The sequence below is a fragment of the Antechinus flavipes genome, chromosome 4 (assembly GCF_016432865.1).
Source record: "Antechinus flavipes isolate AdamAnt ecotype Samford, QLD, Australia chromosome 4, AdamAnt_v2, whole genome shotgun sequence".
Classification (NCBI taxonomy): domain Eukaryota; kingdom Metazoa; phylum Chordata; class Mammalia; order Dasyuromorphia; family Dasyuridae; genus Antechinus; species Antechinus flavipes.
In genome coordinates, this window is record NC_067401.1 from 130,140,828 (window position 1) to 130,152,687 (window position 11,860).

General features: G+C 36.3%; 1 protein-coding gene across 1 annotated transcript in view; it reads right to left on the reverse strand.

Moving 5' to 3' along the window:
• The window catches only part of DHX8 (DEAH-box helicase 8), a 31,261-nt gene extending 19,719 nt beyond the window's left edge, over positions 1 to 11,542 (reverse strand). The window contains exons 1-10 of the mRNA XM_051994346.1: positions 11,375 to 11,542; positions 8,814 to 8,899; positions 8,044 to 8,116; positions 6,786 to 6,871; positions 5,040 to 5,146; positions 4,168 to 4,491; positions 3,602 to 3,746; positions 3,273 to 3,476; positions 2,596 to 2,683; positions 2,067 to 2,164 (exon numbers count right to left, since the gene is read on the reverse strand). Coding sequence (XP_051850306.1) covers positions 2,067 to 2,164; positions 2,596 to 2,683; positions 3,273 to 3,476; positions 3,602 to 3,746; positions 4,168 to 4,491; positions 5,040 to 5,146; positions 6,786 to 6,871; positions 8,044 to 8,116; positions 8,814 to 8,899; positions 11,375 to 11,486 — 1,323 coding nt within the window. The 5' untranslated portion in view covers positions 11,487 to 11,542. The remainder of the gene's footprint in view (positions 1 to 2,066; positions 2,165 to 2,595; positions 2,684 to 3,272; positions 3,477 to 3,601; positions 3,747 to 4,167; positions 4,492 to 5,039; positions 5,147 to 6,785; positions 6,872 to 8,043; positions 8,117 to 8,813; positions 8,900 to 11,374) is intronic.
• Positions 11,543 to 11,860: the final 318 nt, after the last annotated feature.

The window sequence follows — 11,860 nt, forward strand, 5'->3', positions numbered from 1 at the left end:
GGAAAGATGATAAACATAGCTTCTAAGAATTTTATCACTATAAGGGAAGTTAGAAGGAGTACACAAAAAGAGGGCATGAGTGAACTAATTATATTGAGATGATCTCAAAAAAAAAAAAAAACAACTGAAAAAGAAAGCTGCATTGGAAGAAGGGGAAGGGAGAGGAAGAGGAATACACATACACACACACACACTCTCAATTATATATAGAAATTCAACATATTAAGAGGAAGGGAAGGGGATAAGAGGTATGAGCTGATAAAAGGAAGGGAGAATTAATAGAAGCAGTGATCAGTAGTAAAATAGATTTCTGAGGAGGGGCAGAATAAAGATAGAGAGGATAAATAGAAAAAAAAACAGGATAAAAAGAAAGAAATAGTAACCATAATTCTAAATGTTCATGGGATGAACTCTGGATAATAGAATAAATTAGAAATCAGAATCCAATAATAAGTTGTTTACAAAAGACAAACTTAAAACAGAAAGACACACAGAAAGTTAAAATAAAGGGCTAGAGTAAAATCTATTATACTTCAGCAGAAGTAAAAAAAAAAAGGTACAGATAGCAATCATGAGCTCAGAAAAAGCAGACCTAATTAAAAGAAATGATCAGGAAACTACATTAAAAGATACCACAATGAATATTTTAAAAATCTTACCGCAAGTTTCTCTGATTTCCCAAATATATATGGAATTGAGTCAAATTCATAAAAATAAGCCCTTCCCAACCGATAAATAATCAAAGGATATGAACAGGAAGCTTTCATGAGGAAAAAAAAAAATCAAAGCTATCTAAATTCATATGAAAAAATTCTCTAAAGCACTATTGATTAAAGAAATGCAAATTAAAACAACTCTGAGGTACTTCATACCTATCAGAAATGACAAATACTAGAGGGAATGAGGATAAATATATACACTAATAAACTGTTGATGGAGTTGTGAATTAGTTTTACCATTCTGGAGAACAATTTAGAACTATGCCCAAAGGGCTATAAAACTGTAATATCCTTTGATCCAGCAATACCACTATTACATATATACTATACTTAGGGTCTATACCCCAAAGGGATCAAAGAAAAGGAAAGGGACCTCTATGCACAAAAATATTTATAATAGCTCTTTTAGTGTTGACAAAGAATTTCAAACTGAGGGTATGCTCATTGGTTGGGGAATGGCTGAACAAAGTGAGACATACGATTGTAAAGAACTACTGTTATAAGAAATGATGAGGAAAGTTGTAATTTACAGGCTAGCTTTCTGGACAACCTTTCTGGAGGACCTTGGGATCAGCCTGAGTCCTTGTTCTTAGTGGAGAAGTGATCAAAGCAGGACAGCCACCAAAAGACTGGTCAAAGATAGAATGTCCCCCTTTCAGTTTTTGTTAGCCCTTATATGCCTTATTGTAATTATGTCATTACAGCATACTGATTATGTGTGACACGTTAGAGAGCCATTACATCATCATACGAAGTACTAAGTATATATGTGAACTAGAGAACATTTATCTCATTAATTCCACTGAGTTAACACCTTGTTTCAAGTATACTTGTCCAGACTTCCAGCCCTTTACAGAAAGTACTTTCAGAAAGGACATGGTAAGACCTATATGAACTAATACAAAGTAAAATGAAAGGAACCAGGAGGTCATTACAGCAATGTTATAATGATGATCAACTGAAAGACTTGGCAATTCTGTTCATACTGTTCAAAAAGTGATTCAAGACAACTGCAAAGGACTTATAACAAAAATCAGTTCTCTCTAGACAGAGAATTAATGAACTCAACACAAATTGAAGCATAATTTTCTTTCTTTCTTTTGCAATATGGCTAATATGGAAATAGGATTTGTATATTTCACATGTATAAATGATTTTTTTTTTTTTTTGGTCTTCATAGTGGTTAGTAAAGAAGTGAGAAGGAAAAAGAGAATTTGACATTTAAAATTAAAAAGAAAAGAATGACAAAAATAAATAATATATTGAGGGGGGAAGGGACTGTATTCTTTTTGTCCTAAGAGAATGAAGTCCCTCTGAGATTTCCAGGTTAAACCCAACATTTCTCACCTTAACAATTTTAATGGGGCTCATGTCCATGCTTTGTTTGGTATGTCCTCTCAGGAATGGAGGTTCTTCTTCAACCAATTCAATCTCTAGATCTTCATCTAAAATCCCCACAAAAAGAAGATTTAACAAAAGAAGAAAACACAGATTCTTTTTAACAAAAACTAGGTGTTTTTACTTACAAAAAGAAATCAGCATCATCAAGCATATTGCCAAAGGCCTAAACAATAATCAGGTTTAAAAGAAGGCAGTCTCTCAACTAATTGGTACCTAAAGGAATAAAAATCATTTCCTTCTTTTCCCCTCCCCATGCTCTTCAGAGAGTTGACACATATCTCAATCTAATTGCTTCTTGGTACTTTTATACAAAGTCAAGCATATTGAACATTTTCTGAATATTTATTTAGCACTTTCAAAGTACCTTTTTTCTAACACAAACCAAGCTATAAACTGGCTAGTCCTATTTACCCGATTATGAATATATCTTCTTGATTTTTTTTTTTTTTAGGCCCACACACAAGTGATTTGTTACCTTCTTCATCATCCACTTTAGGAAGGATTCCTGTCTCTTCATCAAAGTCTGGAAACTCTTCTTTAGAAAGTACATTGGCCGCAATCATCTACACAGAAGATAAACACCATCACTTATAATTTAGGGGTTTAAAAACTAAATGAAGGTGAATATACAGCGTTTTAATGAAGAACTGAAGTCATTTCTCCTCCACCTCAAGAAGTCAATGTCCTAATTCTTTTAGGTCTGTTTTTTATAAAGAAATGTTTAAATCTAAACTAAAGTTTAAAGGTAATTAAAGGTAATTTGGGGGAGAATGGCAAAAATATACAACACATTGGCCTCAGCAATTAATTGAAATCACCCACTAAGACAAAGTTGGGTTAAATAGCAAAACAGAAAGAAATCCTTTGTTCTCAGTCTGACTAGGCCAATTATTAGCTATGTAACCTCATATCTAAAAGGGAGATTATAATCCATTGAGGATTAAATGAAAGCATGTAATGAAGTCACTTAAAGCCTGCAAAATGCTATATAAATGTGAGAAACTATTATTTCTGATTCTTCAGGGTTGCTGTTAGACTTTCCTTTTCCCCTCCTTCATCTTTTCTGAAACTTGCTACTCCCATTTACAAGACAACCTGTTGATTCTAATAGTTGATAATTAAAATCATGCAGAGGAAACACAGAGCCCCCACCTGTTTGATCTCCCACTTCTCAGGATCTGATATTCGGGTGAGGCGTTTCCTTTCAAGAGTGTCATCTTCTACTTCTGGAGCACTGACAAGGGAGAGGTGAGTAGGTCTATCAGGGTTTCTCATAGAAGTCTCCTCATTGGTTTCCCCAACAAGGTTCCTCCGTCGGTTTGGGTTCAGATCTTCTCCAGTATCCTGATCCACATCCTAAAGCAAAAAACCCTCTACGCTTACTTTCCACCCTCATGTTTTCAGGTATCAAATTTAGAAGTGTCCCAATGCCCACCTGCCAAAGACACCCTCTATTATGCTGAATCTCTCTCCTGCCTTACCTTCATGCTCAGGCTGGTTTTGGTTCCAGTGAAGGACAGGACTTTCACCTTAACCCTCTGGCCTTTGCTCACCACATCAGCGACATTGGCCACTCGGCCCTCCCGACGAAGCTCAGAGATGTGAACTAAACCTTCCCACCGTTTCCTGTGCAAAACAAAAGGAAGATGTAGAAGACAAATATAGCTACATGACATGATTTCAACCGTCTAATGACAGGCAAAACAAAAGAAAAAAATTAAATCCTAATGGAAGACTTTGAAGTAAAATATAAGTTCCTAGCAACAAGGAGAGTCAAGTATACTTAAGAAAGTCATCAAATCTTCTTCCCTGGGAAGCATCTTAAAAATAAACTAAGTTCCATCTCCACCTGTGTCTCAATAAGGAAAGGGTTAGTCCTTCTGGCAGGACATGCCAGCACCAAACAGTTTCTGAACAGATTAAAGAAGATTGATTATATTAAAGATTTTCAATCAAACCACTTTTTTTTAATGTAAAAAAAGCCCAAATGATTGCACAAGACATTCAGACTAACACTGGAAGGGGCATAAAAGGTCTTGGATGTTACCTTAGTCCTTCCAGCTGTACAAAACATCCAAACTGCATGATACTGGTAACTTTGCCATTGTAAATTTCCCCAATAGAAGGCTCTTCAGGAGGAGGCCGGTCCACATGTTTGTCTCGCCATCTGTCATTGCTCTTTTCCCCATATTTATCACGGTCCTTACGGTCTTTAACAGGACTCTGACTTCTGCTCCTCGATCGATATCTAGATTTCCCTTTATTCCTGTCTCGAGTCCTAGAACGGGATCTTGATCGGGACCGGTGTCTTCGCTTGTGGTCTCTGTCTCGGCTTCGGCTACGACTCCTTTTTTTCTTCTTTGTTCTATCACTAACAGAAATAACAAACAGGTTCTTAGAATATTCAGATATCTAATCTAACACTGTTAACAGGACAGGAAATTAGAGGAAATAAAGTCAGAGGGTATCATTAGTTTTTAACAGAAAAAAAAACAGGCAATATATAACAGGAACAATGTTACAAATGGATAATTGGCCAAATACAGTACAGTAGGGTTTCACAACTTTATTACCTCCACATAAAATATTAATATTTCAAAATGAGGTGATTTTGATAATTAGTAGCTATAAAAGCCATAAAAGTTGTCCATCACTAGAAACAAATCAGAAAACTTACAAAAATTTGCTTTGCTTCTTGTTTCAAGACTTTTTGTTAGGAATTTTTTCTATTTCCTACACTTCCTAGCATTTGTTCACAAATCATTTGTCAGGAGGAAGTGGGAGTAGATGGTAAAAGTGGCCAAATCGGTGCAGTGAAAGGCCAGTATAGATCCCGAGGACTAATCCAGAAACGTATTCAGACTAGGCTAGACTGCCAAATGGAATACAATCCCAAAAGAAAACCCAAAAGATAAGTACCGATGTTCAGAGCCTCTCTGCTTTTGTGCTGCAGCACTAGGCTTTAGAGCGTCTAACTCTTTAAGGACATCCACAGCTACTTTCACGTCATCTTCATCAAGCATGGTCTAAAGGAACAACAGAGTGAGAAAAAATACCAGTCAGAAAATACCGTTGACAAAAATCTACTGAATTCTTGCTCCAAGATTCTCTAACAATAGCAAGGAGATGACTCTGATTTCACAGATTATATCGAAAAGAAACACAAGCTATTGACAGGCTCTACTTTTAAGCAAATCCTGAAATACACTGTGCACTTATTATTAAATGACTAGCCCTACTGGCTAAGTTCAGAGAGGTTCATCACCAGAAGAGGGTATAGAGGTTTCAAATTTTTGTTTGGCCACAAAAACTCATGAAACCATCGATTAAGACATGGATGGGGAGTCAGCTAGATGGCAGTGGATAGAGCAGTGGCCTTGGAGGACCTGTGTTCAAATCTGGCTTCACATACTAGCTGGGCAAGACACTTAACCCCAAATGCAACACACATACAAAAGCTAACATTTATTTGAAGATATTTAACCTATTCAAAAGTACACTGTTATTTTATGTGATCTTCACATAAAGATATGAAATGGGCAAGGCTAATATTACTACCTTCATTCTACAGAGAAACTCAGGATTTGAAAAGTTCAATAATCTGCCCAAAGTTACCTTGCCAATCAATGTACAAGATGGCATCTAGAACACAATTCTTTTGGCTCCTAGTTCTTTCTTTCCATTACACTCAAGCCTATAAATCCAAAGTGAAAAGGAGCCAGGAAGAATTTCCAACATAACTTAAAATGATGAGAATGGACAAAAAAAAGTAGCATCCAGACTAAAAAAAGGGTCACAGTCCTGCTGTACATTGATCATATCTAGAATGCTTGTTTTTGGAATCCAAGGCTAAAGGAGCCTTGAATAAAATAAAGTGAGCATAATAAACAATCAGTATAATGAGAGTTAGAACTATGTTATGGGAAGAATGGCTGAAGGAACTCTGAAGTGTCTGAGAGAAGAAAAGACTTCAGAGAGGGCACAAGTGCTGTTTTCAAAGGTCTAAGAAGCCGTCGTGTGATGAGAAAATAGTTACAATTATTAAGTGGATGCTTGCATTATAAAAAGGTAAGTCTCGTTACTGACATTATATGCTAACCTACAGAAAGAACCAGATAACTTCTGACTCAGATATTATTCTAGTTAATGAACAGACACAAAAGTTCTTAGAACACTTTTCTTATATTCCATACATCTCTGTAACACAACTCAGTTCTCTGGTTTTCAATTAATGGCAAAAATTTTACCAAGCTGGGACTTGAGAAACAAACAATTTTTTAAGTGAAAAGCATATGCTTAATTTCTAAAATATCATGTATATCAAATCACAAGTTATTTTTAAGGCTATGTTAAATATCCTAAAGGTCTCCAATATATGTTTTCTTACTGCAGCTGACAAACCAGAATATTAAAAAAAAATTAAATACACATGTGACCAAACAAAAAGAAGCATTATTTCACACATATGGTTAAACACCAGTTCTTATAATTTTTCCTTAACTTAATTACTAATTAATTTACATTACTAATTTAATTAATCCTCACCAACATTTCTTAAGACCTTTTAACATTTTTAGTAAGAATGAAAATAATAAAAGCAACTGGAAACATCTTCACAAAAACTGTACAAAACTCATATGATTCCAAAAACTGGGCCATAAGTACCCTAATTGCAGGATTGTCTGGTCGGCAAAGTGCTGGAAAGAGGTCCTTGAGCTTCTCCTTTTCTGTCTTGGGTTTAATAACTGGATCTTGTTTCATAAAACAAAAAGGGAAAAGAACACACAGTAAGGTAGATTTTTTCTTTTTTTTAATTATAGCTTTTGATTTACAAGATATATGCATGGGTAATTTTTCAGCATTGACCCTTGCAAAACCCTCTTTTTCAACTTTTCCCCTCCTTCCCCCCACCCCTTCCCCTAGATGGCAGGCAGATCCATACATGTTAAATATGTTAAAGTATATGTTAAATACAATGTATATATACACGTTCAAACAATTATTTTGCTGCCCAAGAAAAACTGGACTTAGATATAAGGTAAAAATAACCTGAGAAGAAAATCAAAAATGCAAATGGACAAAAACAGGAGTGGAAATGCTATGTTGTGGTTCATATTTATTTCCCATAGTTCAGGAGAGATTTAATATTTTCAGTAACTTAAGGAAACATTAAACATGAAATATGCATCAAAGTTTTCAACACCTAATCCAACCAAGTTTCCCCAAATAGAAGAGGTTTCTAAAAAATAATTCCCTTTCCCTCAGATTTCTTCTCTTGCCTTAAGAAAGTGAAGAAATAAATAATTCTATCCCATTGCTCAGGCAGCACAGCAAATCACCCCAACCTTGAAAAGACCTGAGCTTAGACCCACACATACCCCCTTCTCCTAATATATAATATTATTATATATATATATATATTACTGATATACACATATCTCTTTCTTATATTTAATATTTTTTTCCTAATCCCAGGTCCTCTCAAACTAAGAAAGAGATAAGTACATCAGTATCATTTTAAATGGGGGGAAAAAACTAAAAAAAGGTTTTTTTAAACTTTAAATGTTTCAAATTTTGTTATCTCACCCACAGTAAAATGAGTATGTTTGTGTGTATAAACACATATACACTCACACATCCATATATACACACACCTGAATATGACATTGAGTTCAAAATACTAAGTGGATTGGAGAAGGGGGAAAAGATTAAGATTTTATAATTTCATTATTATTTGTATAATACTCATTTATTAATGACTTCCATTGCTTTAATTTTGCCTTAGACAAAATGGAAAATTTAAATAGCAGGAGCTATTTGGAAGCTCAAAAGCTGCCAACAAGATCCCATCAAAAAATATTTTGGGATTCTCAGGTTTTAAAAGACACTGTGAGCATCACAGTCAGTTCAAAGCAGGACTTACCTTTGTTAGCAGAAGGCTTCGCTGGGGGCCGCATGGTCTGTATGAGGCGTAACAAGTTACTAATGAGAGAGTCCTTTGAAAGCAAGCACAGAATAAGAGTCTTTGTGTTTCTGTTCAAATATACTTAAAGAATGAAAATGTCTGCTAAAAGAAATATAGGCCTAATCACTTGCATTAAATTGGAAGCTTCTTGAAAACAAGAACTATACTTTATTTATACATAATACTACCCATAGCAGATGCTTAATAAATGTCTGCTAAATGGGTTGACTATTCATGTGTAGTTGTGGGAGGCTACACTTCTTAGTTTAACACAGTGAGATTGCCAGACTATTACTAGTAGAAAACATTACATCTTTAAATATTCTTATATGTTCAAAATAATCAAAGAGTTGTTACAGAATTTTTTAGACAACTTATCTATAAAGTATTACATTTTTAGATCTCGTAAGACCATTTTATTTTTCAATTTACAGCCACCTCCATATAGTCCAGCAATTTGTTCCTGTTCAGAAGAATTGGATTATTGCAGTCACAGAACAAGGAAAGAAATTGCCACAAAGACTTAATGATGGAAGTCTTACTCCATTTAACTAGAAAACTGCCCCAAGAATCCAAATTAAACTGAATGACTGCTTGGTGATTTGAAAACATCACAGTCAAACCACTTGATTGGGAAACACAAACCCCTAACTCTTCCCCAACAAGGGTCTCATTTTTAATTCAAGAGTAACTTGAAAAGAATGAGAAAGTCTCAAGATCATACATACTGTGAATTCTGCACCATTTTTGGTGAGAGAAGCTTTAAAAGTGTCAAAGGTTGTATTTTTCTCTGCAAGACTTATCACAAATTCAGCTGTGAAAACAAAAGTGATATTAAAATAAGAATAAAACAGGGATTAAGACAAGGAATCATTTCCCACTACAATAAAATGTACTATATTGCCCTTAACAGTCCTGAATACCAAAGATCCAGTGATTAAAAACAAAAAAATGATTTACCTTGCCTAGGTTGTGTGCAATATATTCCTATAAGTCTGTATATGACTGGAAGCTACTATTAAAAGATTGTTTTCCAGTTTTCAAGTGCAGTACAACTGGGAAATAACTCTTTGATTTTCTCCCCAAACCTGAGTTCCTCACTCCCATAAAGCTACTAGATCGATAAACAGCTTTTCTGAGTTAGAATATGCTAGTGTCAAAAAGAGAACACATAATATGCTGTCTATTCCCCAAGGTTTCCAACAATACTGATTATACTTAAATGTGAACAAAGTAGAAACAATGGAGAGTGTCAGAACAGGTACCAGAAGAGATCTCAGTTGAGCTACTAGTTTCTATCACTTACTAGATGTGTGACCTCAGACCTTATGCCTCAGTGTTCTAATTGGTAAAATGGGAATAATACTTATATTACTAATTTCATAGCGTTGTGATGAAGAAAATGCTTTTCAAACCTTAAAAAGTAATCTACAAATCTAAGTTATATTCAACCTATATGCCTAATCTGGAGATCACAAAAAAGCCTAACAGCCCTTAAACCACTACCATTCAGCCACCAATGTTGCAGAAATCAATACATTTTGAGCTGTTCATTAATGACTTTCAAAATATCCAAGAGCTCTGACTAGGCAAACAAATGTGAGTTTAATCCATCACCTCATTAAGGCATTAACAAATTCTGTGCACCTGATTAGCAAAATCATCATCACATTTCCCAAGTAAATGATAACCCCCTTACTATTTAAGGGAAGGGGAAAAAAGATACTAAGGAATGAATAAGTATGAAGAAGAGGAGAAGGAAAAAGGCATACTCAGTAAGAGGCGTCATCAGTTTAGGCAGCAACATAAGTTGAAAGAGAGAAAAACAATATGGATATTGATTTAAACAAGATAATCTCCATGATCTTTCTCAGCTCCAGAAGTCTGAATTTTAGACAAACAAAAGCTCTGAGTTCTCCTATTTGTTTCACTTACGGTTGGCCCTAGTTTTGTAGAGAAACCAGAAATGACACACAATGTCCTAGCAGCAGGCAGGAAGAGGAAAGGCCTAAAAATTTCTACTGTCTTCCTCCAATAATTCTGTTTTCCAGTCCAATAAATAAAATGAAAAAAGAAATAAAATGTAAATAAAATACAATGCAGCACAGATAATATTAATTTGTGGGTTTTCTAACACAATTATGTGGCTACAGATATCTATTTCTATTTGAGTTTGATACCCCTGCTCCAATCTATCTGATTGGAGTTCAAATGATTGAGATTTCGAAGGAACCTTGAAGTTCACCTGAGTTGTTCCAGACATTTTACAAATCTAGACAATGAGCACCAAGCAAAGAAATAACAGTTCAAAGCTAATAAACTTGAAGACTGCAAAGCATTTTACTGACCTTTAGTCCATCTGAATCACAAAGCCAAAGAAGCAGATACTAAAGAAATTACTAACACATTTCACATTTCACTAGGTGCATAAAAGACAGCACTGTGGAGGTGGGGCAAATCCAACCTGAATTTGGAACCCCTCTCACATTCTTACAAGCTGTATGACTCTAGAAATTTCACTTCAGCTCAGATTTCTTTTCAGTAAAATGGAGCTAACCTGCCCTACAATACTGTTGTGAAAACGACTTGTTTTTGCAAACCTCAAAGTACATAAACATTAGCCATGACTATTTATTTATTATTGTTACTTTAGTTATTGCCACAAACCACAACCTTAAAGGTCGTGTAGACTAACTCCCAAATTTCTGTCGTTGCTTTTCAGTCGTATCTGACTCTGGGATCCCACTGGAGATTTTCTTAGCAAAAATACTGGAGCGGTTTGCTATATTTCTCTCCAGCTCACTTTACAGATAAGGAAACTGAGGCAAACTGGGCTAAGTAACTTGCTCAGGGTCATATACAACTAGTCAGATTAGACTTCAGAAAGAGGAATCTTCCTGACTGCACCACCTGGCCGCCTCAACCCCCATTGTACAGATGCAGAAATAGAGGCTGGAAGGAGAAATGACTTGTCCGTAGTCACACAGACCATATAAGATGGAGGTGGAATATACCAAGCCAGTTTTCCTGACTAAATCCAGCACATAACATTCCAACTCTGTAGCTATCATAATAATGTTCACGGATTTTTGACACTCGTGTAATGATACACGTGGAGCTCGTGGATTTGATTCCCATAAGCGCATGGATTTACAACACTCAGCTATGACACTCATCGATGCATAGATCTGGGATACTCATAAGCTCATAGATTCAGAGATGGAAGTGGTTTCTTTGGCCATCAACCCCCACGTCACAAGTTTTGCCGCTTCCCCCTCAGGTTTATCACCTAAGTCCTTGTCGTTGATCCCAAGGTGGTTGTCCAGCTCGGTGCATACTTTGGAGACCAGGGACAGATACTCGAGTTTGGCGAGCTCTTCGGCGGGTCCCGGCTCGGCCATCGCGAACCACGGCCAACCTAACCCTAAAGCCGGCGGCTTCACCCAGAGATTCCGCTGGTTAAATATTTCTACTTCCGGGTCGGCCGCTGCCCCCGCCTCCTTGTTTACCTTCCTCAAGGTGGTGTCCAATGAACGTACACCGGAAGAACCATAGAGAACCCACGGGAAGTGCATGAAGAAGCGTCAGTGCGGCTAAGGCTACAGCGCCCGAGTGGTCGGTGACGACATAAACGAGAGCCCGCAAATTTGAGACTTTTTATACCAGCGTAGTATCTCTAACTGGGTTGCAGAGGGCGCCAACTGCTCGCGAATCGCGGCGCGCGCCTCTTCTCACACCTTCCCCCTCCCACCCGTCTCTCTCCGACGGTGGAGCC